Source organism: Mastacembelus armatus, chromosome 21 (assembly GCF_900324485.2).
Source record: "Mastacembelus armatus chromosome 21, fMasArm1.2, whole genome shotgun sequence".
Lineage (NCBI taxonomy): Eukaryota > Metazoa > Chordata > Actinopteri > Synbranchiformes > Mastacembelidae > Mastacembelus > Mastacembelus armatus.
Genome location: NC_046653.1, coordinates 17094057 through 17118229, shown reverse-complemented (window position 1 = coordinate 17118229; position 24173 = coordinate 17094057). Strand labels below are relative to the sequence as shown.

General features: G+C 40.7%; 3 protein-coding genes across 3 annotated transcripts; 1 reads left to right on the top strand and 2 right to left on the bottom strand.

Annotated features, from left to right (window-relative positions):
• Window positions 1–37: 37 nt before the first annotated feature.
• On the bottom strand, window positions 38–9028 carry xk (X-linked Kx blood group (McLeod syndrome)). The gene is made up of 3 exons (XM_026295782.2): window positions 8161–9028; window positions 3216–3478; window positions 38–2148 (listed from the first exon to the last, which is right to left on the bottom strand). Exons 1-3 carry the CDS (start codon window positions 8403–8405, stop codon window positions 1211–1213), a joined length of 1446 nt encoding a protein of 481 aa, XP_026151567.1. The 5' UTR covers window positions 8406–9028; the 3' UTR covers window positions 38–1210.
• A 2512-nt stretch (window positions 9029–11540) lies between these two features.
• On the bottom strand, window positions 11541–16397 carry LOC113123774 (lanC-like protein 3). The gene is made up of 5 exons (XM_026296046.1): window positions 15864–16397; window positions 14980–15103; window positions 12523–12720; window positions 12217–12424; window positions 11541–11735 (listed from the first exon to the last, which is right to left on the bottom strand). The coding sequence occupies exons 1-5, from the start codon at window positions 16395–16397 to the stop codon at window positions 11576–11578; spliced, it is 1224 nt and encodes a 407-aa protein (XP_026151831.1). The 3' UTR covers window positions 11541–11575.
• Window positions 16398–20129: 3732 nt separating this feature from the next.
• On the top strand, window positions 20130–22726 carry LOC113123703 (gastrin-releasing peptide receptor-like). Its single transcript, XM_026295941.1, has 3 exons — window positions 20130–20545; window positions 21427–21778; window positions 22412–22726. Exons 1-3 carry the CDS (start codon window positions 20130–20132, stop codon window positions 22724–22726), a joined length of 1083 nt encoding a protein of 360 aa, XP_026151726.1.
• The last annotated feature ends 1447 nt before the right edge of the window (window positions 22727–24173 follow it).

Genomic DNA, 24173 nt, shown 5'->3' with positions numbered 1-24173 from the left:
AATAAATGACTTTTCAGCCAAAAATAAAACTAGACAGTTTTCACATATAAATATAAATTTATTTCGATTTCTAAGGACTTCATCTTTTAAATTCCTTTAATTTTCTTATGAGAATGTTTTGTTTATACCATAGATTTTTTTTTTTTGGCTTTAAAGGTTGCTTCACTTTTTTGTAGAAACATTAGGTGCATTTTCATCCCTCTACAGATATGTTGCAAAAAGGAGTTAGTGCAAAAACAACACAGATGTTCTCTCTCACACAATAATACATAAATGGCTAAAAATAAGCAAAATACTGTTTACAATTTCACACATCTTTTCTATTACGTATAATCAGTGTTTGTGCATTTCATGGAAATATTCTACTGAGACATACAGATGAGCTGACAGACGCAACGGGCGTGAATCAGAAAGATGCAAATACTTTGAAACAAAAGCATTTCACAACACGACAGCTGTTGCTGCTCAGGTTGAATAAAAGTCACTTAAATCCTTTTTGTAAACGTGCAAAAACTTTACACTTGGAGATGTCCGTGCTTTACAGTTAAGGTGTGTGATGACTAAACAGGCTCTTTTAACAGTAGTGTGGAGAGTCTCATCTCCTTGTCAAGCACAAATACATCACAGAAGCAGCTTATTATAATGATAAAGCTCTTATCAAGGAGTAGAAAAAGCTGATTGCTTCCAGCCATAAAATTAGTAGGGGCTTCAGGAAAAAAACCCTGTACAAAACAGACCATCCCCTGCAGTATAACTCAAACACCTCACTGGAGGCTCCACACATGCACACCTCCATGCTAGACAGAGATACTAAATACAATCAATTCAAATGCATGGCTCCTTGTGATCAGTAATGCAGCATATAGGTCAACACAATCTCCACATTCTCAAAACCCAACAAAGTAATGGTGATGTCCATGGCATGGGTTTTTTTAAAATTTGTATTAAGGGCTGCTGGGTGAGCACCACCTCTGCAGTATTTCTGTACACTGGTTAACGCAGGTGATCGCTATATAGTATATGTGTTTGCAGCCAGGATAGACCTCATGTTAAGGACACATTTGCCTCTTGCAGGAGTAGCATGGTATGGCAGAAACAGTTTAGATATATTAGATTATGAGCAGAGGATTTAAAGTGTAAACTCAACTATGTGGCACTTAAACGGTTATGAGTGTTCCCACTGAATGGCACATTGAACACCTGTGATGATTTAAGGGTTGCAGGATACACTGTGGCTAATGTCACCATTGATTCCACCTGCTCTGTTATTGCCCGTTTCATCAGGAATGTCATAGATTGTGTCGTTGAGCATGTCGTATGTCGTGTCATTGGGCATGTCGTCTGTGGTGTCGCTGGTTGTGTCGTGAGCCATGTCGTTGGCTGGTTCTTTGTCTGTGGTGGGGCTCGGTGGCTCTAGGATGGCCTTTCCTATTGGCCTGTTCTGTGGAGAAGCAGAGTTGCACATCAGGCAGAGCAGCGAGGAGCAATCCCAGAGGCCCTGCGTCATGCTGGAGGTGAAGAGCCTTCGACATGGATGGCAGAACTGATAAAAGACCAGCATGAAGAAGATGGCGATGGAGTAGGCTACCAGCAACTGCAGCACCAGCAGCGGTGCACAGATGAACTTGTAGAAGTCGGTTTTATAGATGTACCACAGCAGAATCAGCGAAGCGTTCTCCACAAAACGCAGCATGTAGTACACTGCCATGCGATACCAGTTCTGAGATTTATTGATGAGGTCTGGGTCATTGAGTTTCACCTGCACGGCTGACCAGCAGAACATGTTGATGCCGGCATAGAGGAAGGTGAGCAGACAAAGCACGATGGTGGTTCCAACTCGGGTGAGAGTTTTTTCAATATTTTCAGGGAACGGTGAGTGGCTCTTCCAGAACAGGATCCAGGGGTAGAGGAAGAAAGTGAGGAAGTTGAGCAGGACCACAGGTAGAACCCAAAGCTGCAGCACAGAGCTAAAGAGAACCAGGACCACCACTCTGGTGGCGATCTCAAAGCCGCGCCACAGGAAGATGCAGAGATAAGCCATGGGCCGGATGTCCACTTCATAGTCATCATATTTGATCTTAATAGCCAGGATGTTGCAGCGTAGAGCTCCATACACAATGGACAGGAGGGAGATCACCATCAGTGTGCCTGACAAAGACAAAGACAAAAATATCAGGATGCCTTCAGCTAAAGTTTAAATTTTTTTTTTTGAGTTGATCAAGTTCATCTTTGATCCCTATGAACAATAGGAGTGATTACTGCGATAACAAATGTTCTTTATGAATATACAGTGGGTACGGAAAGTATTCAGACCCCTTTAAATTTTTCATTCTTTGTGTCATTGCAGCCATTTGCCAAAATCAAAAAAGTTCATTTTATTTCTCATTAATGTACACTCAGCACCCCATCTTGACAGAAAAAAACAGAAATGTAGAAATTTTTGCAAATTTATTAAAAAAGAAAAACTGAAATACATTTCTGTTTTTTTCTGTCAAGATGGGGTGCTGAGTGTACATTAATGAGAAATAAAATGAACTTTTTTGATTTTGGCAAATGGCTGCAATGACACAAAGAGTGAAAAATGTAAAGGGGTCTGAATACTTTCCGTACCCACTGTATATGAACACCTGCCTACTGTCTTAAGACAGCCTTGAAAATGTGTAACCTTTTACAACCCTGACGTTCTTCTTCATCACACAGGTTGTTAAATCAGCAAGTGTGAAATAGAAGTGTCACCGCCGGCAGCAGCAGAAGAAGAAATCACCCATATGTATTTATAACCTCTTATTTTATCCTAATCTGAAGACCAGATGTCATAGTTTGACTTTATGTGAACCTTTACTAAATGTCTCAGGAATAGAAATACAGACTCACACACACACACACACACACACACACACACACACACACACACACACACACACACACACACACACACAGCAGAACAGCCTGACCCTAGATCTGCACTAACTGGCAGAGAGAACCACCATTTTCCATTCCTGACATCAGTTACATAATGCCACTCTGAGTCATGAAATCACCATCCTCTTATTTCCAGTATGGCACTTTGCTGATCCACCCCATCATAGTGGAGCTGTAAACTGTTAACAGACTAAACTCTCAGTGGAGCTGGATGGGTTGAAAATGCATGCAACCACATGATTAGACTCCATCATGTCACATACGCTCAACAGTACATTTCCCTCCACCCTCACCTCTTCCGATCGACACCCCTTGCTGCAGGACACAGATGTAGAGCTGCAGGGTGAGCTGGGGGGCAGATCCCAGAAAGGCCTGGATGACAGAGGTGCGGGCGAAGGCTGCACGGTGTGTAAACAGTTTCCCCTCCGCCTGTCCCACCTGCCGCTCCACCTCCTCAGACTGACCCCCACGGGGCATCTGCTTTTTCCTGGTGATGCTGACATAAGGCTCCTCCACTCGGCCCACACTACCATAGATACAGAATGCCTCCAGACACCTGCAGTAAAACAACAAACGGGAACAGAGAGTATTAGGAGCTGCCGACGCTTCAGTTTTGTTGTTTAGAGGAGCTCATTAAAGTGCTGCAGACAGCTTTTCATTAACGTCTGTTTTTAATTTCATTTAGAAGAGAATTTTAAAAATGACATTCAAACACACCGTAATGTCCCACAACATGCAAAACAAAAAGTGAAGCATTATAATCCCAAGCCACTGGAGCAGCACTCAGAGACAATGCTAACATGCTGATGTTTAGCAGGGATAATGTTTACCATGTTCAGCGTTTCAGCTTAATGTATTAGCATAGCTAACATTTCTAAATTTCCATTAAACACTACCAAGGGTGATTAAAGTTTATTAGTTTTGTAGGTGGAGTAGAAACTTCACTTTTACATTCAAGAACAAGCCTCATAAAATTGAATAAACAAACATAATGATGAACCATCTTAGTTTAATATATGCTAACATAAAAAAAAAACAGCGTCAGTGTCTTTCTGACGAGTCCATTTCAAATCTACTTTTACTGAACACAACACAAGGGGGGGCACTAAAGGGAGCATCATGTACACAAGTGTCCATCACAATCCTTGTCTTATCCTTTGGTTGTTGCTTCAAACCATTTGTCAGCCAATAAAACTGCATCAATTTACTTTTTCCACAGACTCTGATGCATTTGAACCTACCATTTGTTTACCTTTGGGCCATGTAACGACATACTCATCAGGGTGATGGTGGCCCACAATGCTCTGTTCTCTCACACTCAAAACTGCTGATGACTAATTGACTAACATACTGTTCACAAAGTAAACTGCACATTATTACACAGCACAGAGTGAAAAAAAACGTAGCTCTGCTGAAGCTTCTATAATACACAACTTTCATTTTCTGTTCTGTGTTTGTCAGCTACTGCTAATGGACCTCTTGTATTTACTATTACTATTACAATCAGATGCAATCATTCGTGGCAGTGTATTGCTTAAGGTTTCTCAAATCAGTCTTCATTACAACACTCACACTGCCTTGTATAGGCTGAGGGACATTACCCACACTGATCATAAGCTAAGTCAGACTTAAAGAATTTATGGCCTTACAACAGCAATGAAAGTAGCATTCAAGCATGAAAAAGCATCTGAAAAGCCGCCAGTACAATTTGGGTTGAATGATTTGTCTCACACCCTCCACCTTAAAAGATAAAAGTGTGGTCTGAAGAACACACTTGATGGATGACATACTGAAAATACAATCCGCCTTAATGGTCTTTCTGGAAAATGTCCATAGCAATTATGTATCAGACACTGAGGAATGGTTGGGACGTGTATTGGGCAGAATGCGTTTTTAATTTACATATTGTTATCTAACCTCTTCATTTGTTTGTTTTTGTTTGTTTGTTTTTAACTACGTGGACTGTGTTGTTTTGTTTTGTGCTGGTTTGTTGTGAGATGTTAAAGAAAATAGCACATTATTTGTCAAGGACAGAGCAATAATGATCCAACACAGAATGATTTAAACTGATGTGTTTGTCTTGAGAAAATAACATTAAAGCAGTTATGTTTTATGGACCTCAACTTTACTGTTTTGGTTCAGTCTCATATCTCTTAGAGTTTCATTTCAGGCCACAGCAGCAGAGAAACACTGAAATCAGAGCAGACAGACACTCACTGATGAACACAGTGGAGCATTTAGTTGTTAAAGAGAAAACAGAGTGAATATTAGGCTGACGATCAGATGATCATAAACAGATACATTTTTGCTTATTGTCTGTTAGATGCAACTACTACTACAGTTCATAATAGGACTGTAACAGGTGAGATTTATACCTTATTTCTGATTCCTCTAAGTGGCCAAAAAATAACTGCAAGATATCAGCTCACAAAAACACTCTGCTTGAAATACTTTCTGTTTTATATGTTTTCAATTAACAGGTTCAGATTTTCCACAAATGACACATGAATTCCTTCTGGAAAATTCATAAGTTCATCTGCTGGACATTAGTTGTCTTTTTACTGCAGGTTCCATGTCCACACTAGACAAACATTGGCCTACAGATTAGTTTCACACACAATAAACTCATATTTATGGTGCACACTAGGTAACTTTTCTCCTTTCAGCCAAAGATTGTTAAAACAGTATCTAGAGGTTGAGTCATGGCAACTGGACTTCTAGTTTTTTGGGTCGAAATGTTTCACCACTCATCCGAGTAGCTTCACCAGTCTGAGAAGAAGCTGTTTATGGAACCTTCAATTTATCTTTCAGGTTGGTTTCACTCCACCCCTAGTCCTATTGGCTTATTAGGTGAGCTATGTAAATTGGGTGAGAGTCGTACACCTGGAAAGGTGTGAAACCAACAAAATAATGTGGGTCTAACGACTCTCACCTTATTTACACAGTCATATAACTGAGAGTCTCCACAGACATTGGCAAAACAGCTTTAAATTGTCAGAACCTATACATATATGATTCTGCACAGCAAAGACAAAATATCTAAGAGAAGTAACAAAAAAGGGGATGTCTCTAAACAATTTTAAAAAAGCTTGAGTTGAGATTATTATCCGCAGGTCAAAACTGCAGATAACACTTAACCGACTTTCACTTCTGTTTCGCGTAGTGAAAGATCACCCATGTCCTATTGCCCAGTCTCAAATATTTATAGTAGATCTTCTAATTGGAAAAGATGTTGAAATAGAGCCAATGAAAATATGGGCAGATCATTGTTTTGTAGCAGCATTGTCACTGCTGCTACAAAACAAAACAAAACACAAAGGACTGTCTTTAAGATACTGAAAGTGTTGTTTGGGCGGCGGAGGCCGAGAAGAGGAAGCACTGCTGTGCTGTCGGCTGTACAGACGGATATTTCCCCTCTCCGGTTGTGTTGTCAGAAGATAAGCAGCCAGCAGTGACGCGTGCTATTCTTAGATCTTCTCTACACAGCGATACTGAAGTCTGAACACTAATCATTCAAACACACACAGGACGGCCAGAGTCAGATCATCAGAGAGGCAAAAAAAATTTAAAACATGGATGTCTCTCAAACAGTATAACTGTGTCTGTCAAAAGCTACGCTGTTTACATCCAGGCTGAATCATGAAAAGTCATACATGTGGGTGCAAAAAATATTATTTCCATTATCACGATGTCCCCACAGATCCTGAATTATTGATAATATAAACCAGAAAAACATAATGAACACAAACATCGGTGTGGCAGTATGTGGGCATCCTGGGGCATCTGTTTCACCTTACTGGGTGAAACAGATATAATACAGCTCAAGTCTGTGTATTATCATCTGTAAAACCAGTAAAACCAGAGTGCTGCTCTCAGGGTATTTGGGTAACCTGTTTGTGTTAATGCTAGGTTATTTACTGCTGAAGGCTACTTTCTTTAAAGGAAAAACGCAGCTCTGTTTGCTTTGCTTAACCTTTTTCTCCGCTCTATTCTTCACTAATAGCTGCCAGTTGCTGGCTCTCTGAAGAACTGAAATACCTAATGCCAATGAATCATCTCAGGGTTTGATGCATGGCCCATAAAGAGAATGGGATCATGTGTGTTCAGCCAATCAGCTGGGAGAAACCACTTCACTTTATATCTGAGATGGTATCTTCCAGCTTCTGATTGACTGAACACACCAGATTCAGGTAATCAGCCTGCAGGGAGACATGGAAAACAAGCGGACAGTTGTCCCTGAGGAACATGGGTTGCACTGACCTGGACAACACTTTGTTTATATTTGTGACCCTGGTCATAAACCCCACTCCCTATATTCATATTCTTCTAATCAGTAAAAACAAGCAAACCTCATGTTCAATATTTTCTTCCTGAGGCATAAATCAATAAAACCTTCATGATGTTAACTGTTCTTCAGCACAATATCCTCTATATGACTCATTGGTTTAACTACAAGGTCAGTAGAAAAACAAAAACATGCCTATCACAATTTGTTTAAGCCCATGTTCTCTTATTAAAACAGCTTGTTGTGTCCAGGAAACAATCCAAACCTAAAAATATATTCAGTTTACACACTTAAAAGATGAAAGTGTGTGTATTTGATAACTGCATTGTATCTGTGTACAGTGGAGAACTGTTCTCTAAGGCCCACATTCCTATAGCTAAGACAGAGGGTCCAGTCAGACCAGGCCAGAGCTTCCACAGGGGCCGATCGGGCCTTTTATGATTTAAATACTCCTCCATTGGTGTCTAACAGCCACAGCATCAACTCATTCCTGTGCCCTATAGCTTTAAAGGAGAAGGGGGGGGGTTAATGTCGGACTGAGCAGTAATAAATAAATCAGACAGAGCGTGGTTAAAAACCATCAAACTGTGAGAAGGAGAAGTTCCGGCTGATGCTGATCAGACAGTGTCCATAGGGAACATTGGTATTGATCAGCCTTTTATCTCTGAGCTACATGAAACATGAAGTCAGTGCATGTTTGCAGCCAGTCAGACACGAGAGGCCGGAGAAAATGAAAACAACAGCATGTGCGCAGTGCATTAAATCAAACCAGCCGTACAGCAGCTTTATAGAGCAGACAGGCCCGGCGCGTTTTTAACGTCAAAAATCCTCTGTGGAATCGACACTTGTGCGTAAAAACAGACGCTTCGTGGCCTGACGGGGATCGAGGACTCGATGGTCTATGGGGTCTGTGTATGCGCAGACCTTAGTGACACAAACAAGTGAGCGCTCACCTGACGATGGGTCCGAGCTGCAGGATGTGCAGCAGCAGGACGAGCGGTCTGTCTCTGCTCAGGTCCCGGTGGATGAAGGTGAGCGTCAGCTGCACGAGCACTGACGGTACGAGCGTGAAGAGGAGCGTGAGCCCCTGCCAGATCTGGTCTCCAGCGGAGCGGTACGTGGAGCTCAGGTAGAGCGCTGCCGTGGTCTCGGCCGTGAACAGAGACACCGACACAAAGATGGAACTGGGGAGTCGCATCCTCACTCACTCCGCCATCTGGGGGATGCGGTGCGCTGCTTCGCTCGGAGACCGCAGGTCCATAACCACCGGGCGGTCTGTCGGTCACCCGCCGCAGGGGACGGTGTTATGCAGCTCATCCGCGATGTGGGGCAGGCGCTAGGGGTGGGCGGGTCGATCCCCAAAGTACTGACACCACCGATGCAAAAGTTCGTTGTGGGTGTCGATAATAATCCCACAGCCACACCCGGCTGGGCGTTGATGCAACTTTATACCTGTTCATGGACTAAAACCAGGCTGTGTCTTCTGCAGATTATCTGTTCGCTCGTTTTAGTAACATCCCATCCCCGAGTCAGCACCGCAGTATCCGCTCCACACGATGCGCTTTCAAGCCACCGCCCACTCCAGCTACGCAGGACTTAAAACAAACGCACCGTTTGTGCGGCAGCCTTTTTCCAAGCCGAAAATTGTTTTCTGGGATAATCCTCCAAAAACGTCCAGTTTAGGTTACAACGTCCCCACAGTGTTGCAATGATACAATCCCCAGAACATTTAAGAACCTCTGAAACAACCAGAACACTAAAGAACATGTTCCCTAAAGGTTCATCTAAGGTTTCACAGCAGACACTCAGTTCTAGGGACTACCCCACTGAGGACCAGATCCGGGAGCTACAGACCTTTAAGGGTTGTATTCACACCTCCAGTAGGAACTGAAGTAACAATAAGCGAGCTGATGGTTGCTATAATGAAAATGTTCACATTTTGTTTGGATTCGTCTAAATCTCTCTGACTTTTCTTTGTTACAAAGGTCACTGAGTTTTATTTTTTTTCACGCCAAACGCTGTTACTAAAATTAACTTTTTTAAAACAGGCAGTTTCGTTTTGACGAATCGACATAAATGAGCGTCACTCATGGTTCCTATTGTTCTGGAAAAGCTCTTACTCCAAAGCCCCAGAAAACAGTGTTCTAAGAACTAGTTATTGTTCTCAGTTCCTGACACAAAAAAAGGGGAACTTCCTCCAAAGGCTCTAAAGGTCCAGAAATGCCTCCTCACAATAACATGGAAATTTAAAAGGAGAATCAAGGTGTAAAGGAATTTAAATGTTTCTTACTAATCCTCTGAGCTATGGATTTTTAGGGATATACTATATTATTTGTTTTTCATATGTGATAGTGTGTAAACCATGTGTGTTAGCAAATTCATCGGTGAGGTGGTTTGGTTAGATGCAGTCAGTATTTCCATATCTTCCAAAACATGACTTGTGTGTGGCGATTTAGATTTTAAAGATCAGGTAAATAAGATCCTAATCATTTTCATTCATTAGGGTATGAGAGCAGAGACTGAAGCTTTTTCCATATTAAAAGAAAACTGCTTTTTTTTTTTTCATCTAGACACTTTATTAATAACAACAAACCTGCAGACTGTGTTGTGGACAGCGTGGACTGCAAATGTAAAAACAGCACACACACACTTACACAGCTTAAATGTTCCACAGCAGGCACAGTTAGCATTGGGAAACTGCTTTGGTTTCATATTATTCACAGGCCTTATTTACCAACTTGACTCAGAAAAACGCTGCCCAATGCATTTTCTGTTTCCACTATTTGCAATCTGTTTTACTCTGAGAGATCAGAACCAGCTGCTGGGAATTTGTCTTTAAGGCCTCATTATCACATTTATGTAAAGAAACCCTCAGTCGACTGTCATTTACACAACCGAGTTGCAAAAAGTAGCAACAGACTGAACTGAAGGAAGGTTAATTTTCACACTGACGACATGTTTTACTCTTTTCTCAGTCCCCGTCACAAACCTCCAGACTAACATACTCTGTTTTTGTTTTTACGCAGGGTGAAGGTTCTAACAAATCACAACATATAGAACATTACAAATATCTCCGTAAACACAGTTTGAGACATCAAGTAGATACAAACAGCTGTCACACTGCTACAAACTCAGTTACAACTGGTGAGTCAGCGATATTGCACAGCGAAAACACACTGAGACTATTATTAGCACAATAAACCACAGTTAATTCTCTTAGCATCTGTTGGCTCTACCTCTCTGCAGTTTTGAGTTTGCATGTTCAGTATCAAAATCACTGGATTCTATTTATCGTTAAAGGTTGTGACTATAATTTGCTCTCTAAAGACAAACTCTAAGGTCTGCGATATGTGACGCCGAGCTGGTGAAGTGGTAGAAAAATTGTAAAGGCATTATGTGATACTTTTTTTTTTTTCTTTTGCGTAACTTGGGTGTGATTGCCATTTAGCTGTCAATGGTGCGTGAGTGTTTCTGACCTGAGAGCAGCATCTTTTAGAATATGTTGCAATTTCAATCACCGTGCGGGAGGTTTCAAAACTCTCTATACTTTGGTGCATGGGTTTTCAAACTTTGCAAGTGTGCTCCCTTTCTCCACCAACCAAAGCCCAGACAAATGACCCCCATGGGCTACAACTTGAGGTCCAGTTTTTAGATTTCAATATGTGTTGGCAAATTTTTTGGCAATAATTGAAAACATGCCAAGATAGTCATCTGTAGTTTATCTCTGGGGTCATGTATAGGACAAGGATAACTCATTTATTTTGATGATTCTCAGGCATGTTCTGAAGTGACAACAACCAACCTTTTTCTACTATTTCCAAGAGAAATATGGAGGCTTAGTATTTATGGAGATCGGGGATCATGATTTCACTAAGAAGTGTTAGTCACTGAATAAAAACATGTATATTACGTATGTGTGTTCAGGTTTGATTGGATTAAAAAGTAGACTTTTGACTCAGATTAACCTCATGCAGTATCTTTGCCTTGCATGTCTCCCTCCATGCCTTCCCCTCAATTCTCATGCAACCTCCTAGCAAGGTGAGTTTCACAGTTTGAAAACCTGTTTTAGTGCAAGTGACTAGACTGTTAATTGAAATGAGCAAAGTTACAGTAAATGGTATGAATCTGGGAAAGGCTGGAAGCTGAACATCCACTTTAGTACAGACACAAGACAAGACCATGTTCTACTGCAACTGTACTCAAATGTGATTTTCTAAATCCCAAACAAATACCATCCACCCCTACTCCCACTCTGACCACAGTGTCAATCCTGGTTCTAACATTTCTACCAATCAGACTCTCAAGGGATTTCAGAGGAAAGGGCTGATGTCTGTTCAGGTCAGTGAACAGCCATAACCTGGACTCTCTTCACACAAAGACACTGAACAGAGGGAACTCGGACAGGTCTGGCTGCAGGAGGTCGACCAGGAAGCAAACTGTCCCCGACAGGCCTTCGAACAGACTGTAGACACTGTTCACTGAGCGTGAGCCGGTCTTGAACTCCTCAGTAAAGAGGAACTCAGCAAACCTTTGGGGAAGAAAGAAAAGATAAGTGACATGAATGGAAAGTGACAAGTGGAGTCACTGAGGTTATGTTCTCTATATAGTTGTGGGAATTTGAGGAGTTTGACATTCTGAGAAGTTGACATTCAACAAATACACAGACGTTCATATGATGGATGCAAATTTCAAGCTATTTCCCTAATCGACATTTCACTGTGTTGATGATTGACAACCAATTGATCATTCTGATATACAGTGGTTGTTTTGGCACATGTCATAAATTCAGGTTGTGTCACCTCAAAGAACATGAATATCTGGATAAACCATGGACTACAATGCAGTCCATCTAATAGTGAGCCATTTCAGTCTGGACCAACAAGATCAGCCACCCAAAGAGCCACTAATGTGCCTAAAAGTTCAACCTGATGATCTTAATATTTCTCAAAACATGACATCACTCCTCAGAGCGAAGGATGCACTGAAAGACAGTAGGAGGGATTTCTTGCCTCTGAGCACGGTAGATGTATTTTGAATTGCCTGTAAGTCGATACAGCAGGAGGAAAACATAAGCGCTGCCTGCGACTCCATGACAAATCCCTGGTCCTTTCTTCAGCAAACCTTTCTGCCACACGAGCTCGCCACTGCGGATACACGTGTCCAGATACTGGGGCTTCTTATTGATCAGATAAGCTTTTGCAAAAAGATACGCTACACCTGCATGAGGGAACGGAGATTCAACAGTATAAACAACAACTAGTGTGTGAACACCTTTGCATGCCCATGGAGAGGTGCACAAACAACACTGAGCATACCAGGAGTACCGTGGCACCAGTGCACCAGTTCGTTCTCCCTCTCGATGATGGCGCCCAGCTCTGCAGGCCAGTTGCAGTTCTGCTCCTGATTCATGAGGAAGTCGACGCTCTGCCACACCAGGTCCTTCTCTGCTCCGCTGAGCATGTCCTGGTAGCTCAGCAGCATCTGCAGCACCGACGACAGGCCGTGGGCTGCACCTGACAGGAGGAGGGGCGAGGGAATCACACATGCGCCCAGCAAACCAGGCATGCAAGGAAGCACCATGCCAAGCACACGAAGATGCACAACCGAAGTAAACAAGCACAGACACACACTCACAAAGGACTACTGGAGGACTTCTTGTTTTCAACTCATTACCTCAGTGAGAAAGTCACCAACATGTCAAACCTTAGTAGCTCTACTTATTATTCCTCAGAACAGTAGCAACTGTAAAGCTATAGTCAAAAGTCAAGAACCCTTAAGAAGTAGAGACCACTCTGCTGGGATACAAATTTGACAAGAAGCTATGTGCTGAACTTCACTGATAATGGTGCATTTGATCATTAAAAGACAAATAAAATCATTAAAAATGAGATGATGATTTAAGCTTCAGAATGTTTTAAAACAGTTTAAACTTACTGCTTTTGGTCAGTAAGCTCAAGGTTTCTGACTTTAGACAAAAAGAAGATTTTAGATACTGATCTGATCCAGGGGTGGACAACCCTGCTCCTCCAGGACAACTGTCCTACTTGTTATGCAACTATGCCCTTCACCCTGCTGATTACAAAAGCTGGAAAATACCACTTCAATTTTGCATTCCCCCACTCCACCCTCTGAGATGGTATCTTCCAGCATCTGGCTGACTGAACACACCTGATCCAAGTAATCAGCAATGGGTAGAGCAGGGACAGATGGAAAATAGGCAGGGCAGTGGCCCTTGAGGAACAGGATTGCCTACTGGATTTAATCCCTGAGAGTGATCAATTCACATGTATGGTTTCATTTGAAAATGCAGAGTGAAGGTGAGAAAGTAGAGTAACCCTCTGTAGTCTTGTAACCCTATCTTCAAAAAGTTAATACAGGATGATTCTGCAAAACCGTGGACAACATTCAAGGCAAATATTTTTCACATCCAATGCCAACATTTTTACAATAGCTAAATAGAATGCTTACAGGAAATGATTACCATTTTAGGAAATAGAGTTATTCCCTTTCCTGCACGGAGTTTGATGAGAAGATTGACACTGCTCTCATTCTGACTGTGTGAAATAGTTCATTGGATCTGGGTTAGACCATTGTGTGACATCTAAGACACACCCAATACTTACATAGTTTAACTTTAACTCTGTTCAAATGTTAATGAAAGAACATTTACAGATTAACATGTTGCATCTCATTTGCTTAATGTGTACAGATTAGGCAAAATATAAATACATAGGCCTGTTTAGTTAAAGCTAGACTAGCTGCATCCCCTTCTCTAATCTTTGTGCTAAGCTGATTTGGTTGTTTTCTGACAGTAGTTTTATATTTAGCATGCAGACCTGAAAGCAATGTCGACCTTCTCATGTAACTCTTGGCATGGGCGCAAATGTACACACGTTAAAGGTCAGGCCATTAAAATACTTAAGTTTCAGAATGCTAATGTCAACGGTGGTCTGTGATGGGTCAGGAATCGTGGTGTCCTGCATAAAAAGTCAAACACAATACAAACCACACTGATTTTCACACCCTTAACATGAAGGTTCTGCAGCGACGCTGAATGTTGGCATTAGATGTAAATCCTGAAGTGCAGAATCACCAAACATGGACATATTTTTATTAGGATACCAAGTAGATCGTCCTGAATAATTTTGAACACATGCAGGGAAAGACATGTCTGTGAACTCCCTTCAGATCTGAAGATTACTGAAGTCGAGCAAGTCAAAGGAGAAACTTCTCAGTGAGCAAATCCGTCAGGACAGGCAAACTGTAACACATGCAGCACCTTCTACCAGGTGTGGTCACTTAATATCCAGATATTTCTTTTACACAAATGTCTCAGAGTGTCACTTTTTTCATTTCCTCATCATCCTCAATGGAGTTGTTGGAACCATGCAGAAGTGGTCAGCGAGGCTATGCTTACTATGAACTCTGTGTTGGTCTGATAGTTACTGAGGATCTCCGGCTCACTTCATCCGATGCAATCAAAGAAAGGAAAGTTAGCTTTACACACGTTAACACACCAATCCTACATCAATAAATCTCTGACGATGTGTGAAAATCCTCATTGCGTGATAGGAGGAGATCCTCCTGTGGTGAGGGACAGCAGCTCTGAAAGTGAGATTTACACTAAAAATCTAATTTTCTCAAAGGAAATTCAGACTGGAACTTATGAAGTCTACCTGCATAATAAAGAGAGACATTAAACACTCACAGGATTGTTACACACAGTTTATCATTACCAGTGAATTGACCTTCATTAGAGTTGATGTTCTTACCAAGGTACTCTGTTCCATAGTAGGAATACATGAGAGGGAAGGGCTTTCTCTTCCTCCTGGCATACTGTTTTCCTGACTCGATTATGGCCTGGCAAATAGATTTGATTTGATCCTTGCTCAGAATCTGCGGAATAAAAGACTTATTTCAAAAGTAAATCATTATTGGAAACACAAGTACATATAAGATACCAAGGAAACATTTGGTGAATTTAGGGCACACAAATTGCAGATATACACAGATATAACTGGAGAACTGTAGGTTTCTCTGTGTTATAGAAGTTTGATTTTAGAACTGAAATGATAATTGGCCAGTTTTTTATCATCAATTTAGTGTTTAAGTTACTTATCAAGCAGAAACACTTTCTGCTTAAATATTTTCTGCGGTTCTGTTTGAAAACATGATCAGTTTTATACCTGTCTGTTTTAATCGACCCATGCAGAACATTGAAGTACAGGTATTGACATTTGATCGATAAGTACTTTTGATAAAATAAGTGTGACCTACTAAAGGTGACCTCAAACTTATCTTTGGCATTTCTGTCCTAGCCTTGCTGCCTATCACCATGACGACACACTGGTACTGATGCTGATCTGCAATGACCTAATACCAGTTAATATATCAGGCCTGTGGATTTATTGGCCTTGTCCTTTATTGGACCAAACAATTTGAAGATGTCACCTTGGTCTGTGGGAAACTCTGACGAGCAGCTTCAACTATTTTCTGACATTTTATACAAATAAAAAAACTAGAACTAGAAATCAGTGATATCTGTAACCAATCTGTCTTTCGCACATGTGGGTTAGGCCTATTTAAAGACTTATCGATCCGTTTAGGAGGGACTGTAGGTTCTGGCTCAGCATTGTACCCTGAAGTGTGAGCTCACCTCTATGCCCAGCTTCTGTTTGAGGACCAGGGCGGCACACAGGTACCCAGCCCGCCCCACAAACAGCTCATCCGAGCCGCACTCCAGAAAATTAATGGGTGCGCACACCTCCCACAGGTTACGAAATTTGGTCAGCGGTTTGACGAAGTCCGCTAAGCCCAGAGACTTGTATATCATAGCGGCTACCGCGTAGATGCCCGCCCCTCCGAGCAGAAAGGCTGCGCGCATGTTTTTGTCCGGCTCCGCATCCACGTATCTGACCGACACGTCGATGATCTGCTTGGCCGTCTTCAGGTAGACGTCCCGGTGCTCGGAGAACAGCGGGCACTCGCTGACGTGATACAGCATGTAAGCCACCCCGGCCGGCCCATCGTACAGCCCTCCGTCACAGTCGGTGATGTCGATGGGAACCTTTTTCAGGATTTTATCGATGGTGGCGACCACAGCCGGCACGATGGCCTCAGCGCCCTGGGCCGGGAGCAGTGCACCTTTGTAGTCAGAGAAGCGGTTTGCAAAGCAGCGGGTGTTTTCCATCACTGATGAGAAGACGACAGAAGCAGCACAACGTGCAGGCCCACCCCGATAATGCAGATCCAGCGCTTGTCTGCTCAATGTGTCCAAGAGGGATGAGAGAGGAAAACACTTCGATTGCTGGTCCAATCCCATCAGGCCTCAGCTGATTGGATGTCAACAGTGATGGTTCAGCCTCATACTGGCCGATGGGACCTGCAGCCTGTCTCAAAACTACGAGCTGCATGATTGAAGTTTTAATGTCTGGGAATAAGAAGTGAAGTCTTTACTTACAGAAATACCAAAATATAAAATAATACAATAATGAATAATAATATAAAATTCTCCAAGAATAAAAAAAAAGTTAAAGCACTCATTCAAAAATATCTCATGTGTCTGATATATTTATATAATTATTAGATTGTTAACACAGTGAACGAGTAGCGTCCAACAGTTATTACAACAAAACCACATGTTTAGAGAAGAACCATGGGATTGAAATGTGACAGGATGTCCCAACTGCACACTGCTTAGGTTATGTTGTTTAGGAATAAAAAGTGGGAACCTCTGGTAACAATGCATTGTATCTTATAATTGTATCAAATGCCTTTTTACAATAAATATGATCAACCTTTGATGTACCTACAGCTGTAGTAGTGTAGTAAAAAGTACAATATTTTCCCCTGAAAATATGAAGTAAACTAAACTGGAGCTACTTATATAGTACATGTACATATCTGATGTGTTTGTAATGTATAACTTGATAGTGACTGTACCACCTCAGTTAATCGTAGACCTGCATTTTTCCATGTATTGTTCTTTGAAAATGTTTTGTGTTGTTATACTTATTGCAAATTATTTGAAGCAAGACTTTCAGTTGTGTAAATTTAAAGGTTTATTATTTTTCTAGCTGATGTTCAACTGTTTATCCTTTAACAGAATCTTACTTTTAATTCTTCAGAAAACTCAATTATCACCTCATTCTTCTCTCTGCAGCTTTTAGTTCATCCTCTTCACCAGTAAGTGGCGACAGAAGCCTGCATCTCTGTCCATGGTGCTGAATGAACTTTGCCGCAGCGTATTAATGTCACACACATGCTCACACAAAAATGTTACTAGTTTAACTGTGGTGCATTAACACACACATAGTATCAGGATTGCAGCAGTTGTTTGACCAAATGAGGAGTAAAGCTATGACCATGCAAGTGAAGAAGATAATAATAAGGCTCAAATAAGGCAAAAAAAATCTATTGGAGAGATATCTACATCAAAAACAATGTGGTAGACCATGTTAGACTGTTTATCCTCGTCTTCTGGATAAGAGACAAATAATTAGCATGGTGAAGAAACATCACTTTTGACTGCACATCAAGTGAAGAAAGCTCTGTAGGATGTAGATGAACATGTTTCCTTGTCAATGGTAAAGAGAAGAACCTCAGACGATTAATGACAACAGGTAAAGCGTCACATCCTGAAAGCCCAGGCTGCAGTTCACAACAAGACAGGAAAACACAGTGTAAAGTTCTGTGCACAGATGAAACAAACATCGCCCTCTATCAAAATGATGGAAGGAGGAACAGAAAGTGTGGAGAAAAATGAACAGTTCATGTCCCAAAACATTATCAGATCACCTGTCAGACATACAGCTGATTCTGTTATTGCCTGAATGTGAAGGTCTGGTGGTCGAACTGCCACGTTGAGACTTATTGATGGTTTTACTGCTGATGCAAGCAACAGGATGAAATTCATGAAAACTCGTCGGAGGACTGTCCAGCTACTTTTGAACTTTGAGCAATTTTTTCCAAACTGTTGTAAATATACTCAGATTTAAAGTGAGACTTGACACTGTTGTAGAATGATCCATTATTGTATTTCAAACTAAACACGCTGCAGCAGAGTCTGAAGAACACAAAAAAATTTTAGCGGAACATGAACGTAATATTTTAAACCACTAAATACATGAAGTTTTTAGAATTATTACAGGTATCAAGCATCAGTTGTGTTCACTGCAACTTTATAACACCGTGTGCCATTTCCACGATGATTCAAGTGGTTATCTGATTTCACATAGAGATTTCTTTTTCCATTTATAAAGAAAGAGATAAAAAGATGACAAATGCCACAGAGATATGAGTGTGGAAGTAAAGGTCATCTTATGAATATAGAACCAATTACAGTTTTCACTATTAAAAGGCAACTAAAAAAGAAAAATAAAGTTAAATAAAAATTGAACAAAAAGTTTTCTGAAATGAAAAGACGCAGAGGATGGCAATAATGGAGAGTGACATGGTGAGGAAATCGCCTTGACATCAAAGAAGAACAGAAGGGGATACAACTACACCGAAAAACATTATTTGGCCCATCTTGAAATAGCAGGCAGTGGATCAGTGTCATCTTCTGGAGTGTGTTCCTGTTTGTGAGTTCAGATAAAAGTACAAGTCGCCTGTTTACTTTGATGCAGTCTTATACAAATAGGCCTGGTAGGAAACTAACACATGCAAGCATGAGGGGGGAATACTACTGAGAATTACCAACTCTGCTGCTATTTTGTTCTTTAAAAACAAATTATGCAATTTTGACTGAAGTTTTGATATGGACAACAGAAGAATGTGAAAAATACAAATGTGTTCCTAGGAGCATATTTGATCTGTTTTATCTACTGCCTTCATACAAGAAAACTCAATTTGCATTTATATTAGAAAACGAGTTTGGATGCAATTGCTGCCATCTGAAGTAGCAGCAAATAACACTGTCCCCATTATGAAGCACAGGGACAATGAGTAACGTGGTCTTTCTGTTGCTCCAAATACATCGGCTCCATTGAAGACGATACGCTTCTAGATGTCATCGTGCAGGAGCCTGAAGGACCTGACTACAGATGGGTGTGTGTTTGAAAATACGATCCCTGTGAAAAGGGAAGGGCTTTCCGTCTCTGATTTACTGCATTGTCCACTTTACTACACTCTCCACAACACTTACCATCTTTTATTTAATACACATACAATGACAAGCCACTGACAAAAGCTTTTTATCTGCTTTTTACTCTTTAATACTTTACATGGATACAGCACCTGCCACAATTCAAATATAGATTTATATCCCCGACCACAGACATATAACAACATTTATTCGCTCCATATCAAACAGCATAACTCATGAACAACAAGCAACCTGTCAAAATGATCTAATTATCACATCTTATAAAGTTATGACCACATTTGTTGTCCACGCTTTAATATCTTTAATATCTCATTTGCACATACTGTTAACTTATGGCAGCACATTAACTATGTCAAGTTAACAACTCATGGCCACACATTAATCTCGTTCCCAACACAATCAGATACCACCCAAAATGAATTATAAATGCCTGTTATGCCAGATTAATATTACGCCACTGTCTTGTTTCTATGCTTTTTGGCCACAGAATATTTTATTTTGCACTGTGCAGTTTACTATCTGTTGAGACCATAAGTCTAAAATACATTGAGTCACAGGTGACCACTTTCTGTAGGGGATTTCTGGACATCTCCAGGAAATGAGTGTATACATTCTGGATTAAAGGGCTTGAAAGAGATTAGTCTATACATTCCTCAGAGACAGTTTCATCATGATTTGGGCAGCTTTTAGCCTGTACTGCGTAAAATGACGCATGCACCAGCAGGGGGCCATACAGTTTAAAAAGCCAGTCTAAACACATCTGGAAACATCAGACTCTCCTGCTGAAAACCCTCCCTCCTCTCCCTGCAGGTTGCTATGTCTCTGAAGGATTCATTTGTTATGAACCCTGCGGACAGCAGAGCTTTGTTTGTCAATGTTTCCACACTATTTCTGGACTCCACAGGGGAGCAGCACCAGTACAACGTCTGGCTCCCTGGTGTGGGAATTGCTGCTATCTATGGGATAATCATCATTGTGGGTCTGGTTGGAAATATCACTTTAATGAAGACGTGTCTGCTGGTGAAGTCCATGCGGACGGTGCCCAACCTGTTCCTGTCCAGCCTGGCTCTGGGGGACCTGCTGCTGCTGGTAACATGCGCCCCGGTGGACGCCAGTCGCTACCTGGTGGACGAGTGGCTCTTCGGCCGCGTTGGATGCAAATTGATTGCGTTCATCCAGCTCACCTCGGTGGGAGTCTCCGTTTTCACCCTCACTGCTCTCTCCGCCGACAGGTACTTGGTTTGGGTGCGCTTTAATTGGTGTTTGAACATTTCAACAGCTTAACATTTGGTTTCTTAGGATGAAATAAAAGTAGCACCAGGTACGACACTTTCTCTACCATTCTAACAACTCACTGATGGGAAATTATGTTTTTAATGTTTAGAAATTAGGATGGAAATTAACTTACAGATTCAGACAACTTTATAAATCCCAAAGGGAAACTGCTTGCTTGAATAAAGGAAAATCCCAACAGTCTAAAAAGTAGAATTATTATATACAAATGTTTGATGGTCATTGGGAGGAAAGGATCTGTGACACACAGTGGTGCTGCATCTTACTCCATCCAGAGGCTAATTCTACCTATGGCTGGTTATCGTAGAGCCTAATTAATTTTCACTGCTGAATTATTTGCGGTGAGATAAGCTTTCAGTGACGATTTTTCAATTAGAAAAAGAAACCAAGGCTTATGGGTAAACAGGCAGCTAGGGGTACAGAAACAGGTGATAGCAAAGATGATGCAAGAAGAGTCCACACTGAGCCACTGAAATGTACAGCAAGCTGTAATTCACTGGGGCCTGACATGTGTGCAAGAGAGCTAATACGAAAAACAATAACAGATCTAGTAATTGAGAAAAGGAGAGAGGTCAGCAGGTCAAAGGACGTCTGGTGGCTGGAGCAGAAAAAACACAACAAACAGGAATAGTGACATTTTTTGCAGAATACACCTTTAAAATCAGTGATGAGATTTTCACACAGTTCTCTGCAGTTGTGTTTCATAACATGCAGAATAAAGAGACTCTACTGAGGTAATCAGTTCATCTTGATATGACCAGTCTGTTCACAGAAAAGAAAAAATCACATCATGATGATCCACTGGTTTTTCTTCCTTAAGGTACAAAGCTATTGTGACACCACTGGACATCCACAGGTCCAGTGCCACACTCAGTATCTGTTTACGAGTGGGGGTGATCTGGCTGCTCTCTGTGACTCTGGCGATTCCTGAAGCTGTTTTCTCCGACCTACACACCTTCACCACCAGCCACACCAATGAGACTTTTGTGACATGTGCACCCTACCCCCATGCCGGAGAGCTGCACCCAAAAATCCACTCCACCGTATCCTTTCTCATCTTCTACATCATCCCACTCTTCATCATATCCCTCTACTACTGCTTCATCGCTCACAGTCTGGTCAGGAGCTCTGTGGAGCTCCCCGCCGAAGGACACCTGCACCTCCAGAAACAGGTCTGAGTCTGATTTCATATTGTTTATATCAAATTGAAAGGAACTATCTGACATAACCATGAAGTCCTTCCAATATATTTAAAAAATAAACAATTTGGTGAAAAAAACCCTCTATTTGCAGCCCATTGAGGATCAAAGTTCATTATTGACCTTACAAATGGTTTTATTTTAATTAGCACATTTGTCAGATCTTTGCATTTTTTATTTTATTTTTTATTATTTTATTATAGGAAACACATATTTTTCCATTCAGTTTTCCTAATTCTATAAACTTCCATAATCATTAATTCCACTGTCTCTTCAGAGACAGTTCACTGAGCACACTCTGCTGATCTTTTGATGGTTTAATATTTACCAATATCACCATGTTGGTTTAGCAGCTACAACTACTATGTCATCGATAAATTGCACGTAATGACGGAGCTGGATGAAGAGTCAGAGGATCATCACACACAAATGTATCAAGACATTTGACTCTGGTCCAAAGTGGTAAATGGACTGATGTCATTCCAAAAAGACAAAAAATGATAACAAGGAGAAAATTATTAATCACAGTATTCACATAAATTATCCCTTACATATATACTTTCACAGCTTTGTGTTTAGGAACTTATTTCTGTCTCTTCCTGTCAGATCAAGGCCAGGAAGCGTCTGGCCAAAACTGTCCTGGTGTTCGTCGGGTTGTTTGCTGTGTGCTGGCTGCCCAGTCATATGATCTACCTTTACCGCTCCTACCACTACAACCAGGTGGACACGTCGCTGGGTCACTTCATCTCCAGCGTGTGTGCTCGCATCTTGGCCTTTACCAACTCCTGTGTGAACCCGTTTGCTCTGTACCTGATGAGCAAAAGCTTCAGCAAACACTTCAACAAGCAGCTCCTATGGTGCACGTCTCATAGACAGCTGTACAGCCAGAATAGCGGGAGTACAAACATAACTGCTGTCTGAGAGCAGCTGGGTTTTCATAAACTTGTTAATATCTGTGCTTTGGCAGGGCTGAGGTCATGTCAATCTTCTTTTCTCACATGGATTTCTAGTGGACCACACGTTTCTTTCTCATTGAGAAATGTCCATTCCAGTGTGACGAAAGACCAGAGCCATCAGAAATATTTAATCTCTGCTTTAAAACAAGATAATAGCTGGTGGATGAAAAAGAAATGCAATCACTGCAGATGGAAAGTTGCTTTTCACAATAAATCTTTTCTATTTGCTCTGTATATATTATATATATGTAAGTTATATGTAATAATAATACTACATATTACTTATTAGTATTCATTAAATGTAATAAGTTACAGTATTACTTTCCATTATGGTAACTTATTGAGCTAATTACTCTTGAAAGGGATGTCAGTAAACAAACATTTGGTCTAATGTAAATGTCTCAGTTATATAAATATATATATAATATTATAGTCAGACTAATAGTGTATGATTGTCCATAACACTCAACCTGTAAAAATACATCACTGAATGCAGTAATGCAAAAAGTAACGTGATAATATTACTAAACATGTTATAATACTGCATTACTATGAAAAATAATATTACATAATGTATTACTTTACATATTACTCCAACACTGTGTATATGTTGTGTTTTCTTTGTATTATAAATGCTTATGGTGTAAAATCCAAAGCCCTTTAGGTGTAAAATTAAACCGAATGCTCTTGTGTCAGTGGCAACAAATTTTTTGATTTGTTCAGCTGACATTTGCAGTGGAAACCATGCATGACATCTCTTTAATTACACATATGTTTGATCTGCACCCTGACATTATTAAAAAAGATGATGGAGCAGAAAGTTCCTCTGACATTTGAGACTTTAATGGTTGTAAAATATTCAAGAATCATTTGCAGTAGGTTGGAGTTTTTTTTATATGCAAGATTAACTTTATCTGTTAAATGTCCAGCTTTTAAAAGAACTGTCAAATGTTGCCCGCTGTGTAACTAGAGATGTTGTTGTTAAATATTATTAGTAAATTGATTGTGGGTTGGCTTATACTCTGTGAACGCATTTAAGCAGCTATTTGTTAATGCTAATGAAAATATTGTGTTTGCTGACCTCCAGTGGTTTAAATAATATACAGATATAAACCCGAACCCAAAATCATTTAGGGTTGTTTTAAATGTGGACGGAGCTGAAAAAACTTGAAACATTGTGACACAACACTGCTCTTAGTGTTTTTTAACCTGGTGTTAAGTTATTCTGGAATGTGTTTTGATGTTTATGTGTAATGTAAAAGGCTGCAATATTAAATATTATCATTTTTCATTCATCGGTTTTTGAATTGTTTGAAAATGTGATCACAATTTCTCACTGTCTACTTCCAGTCCAGGTTGGAGTTAGAGCATTTATGAACCTTCTCTTTGTATTAAACCTGGGCCTGCAGTGT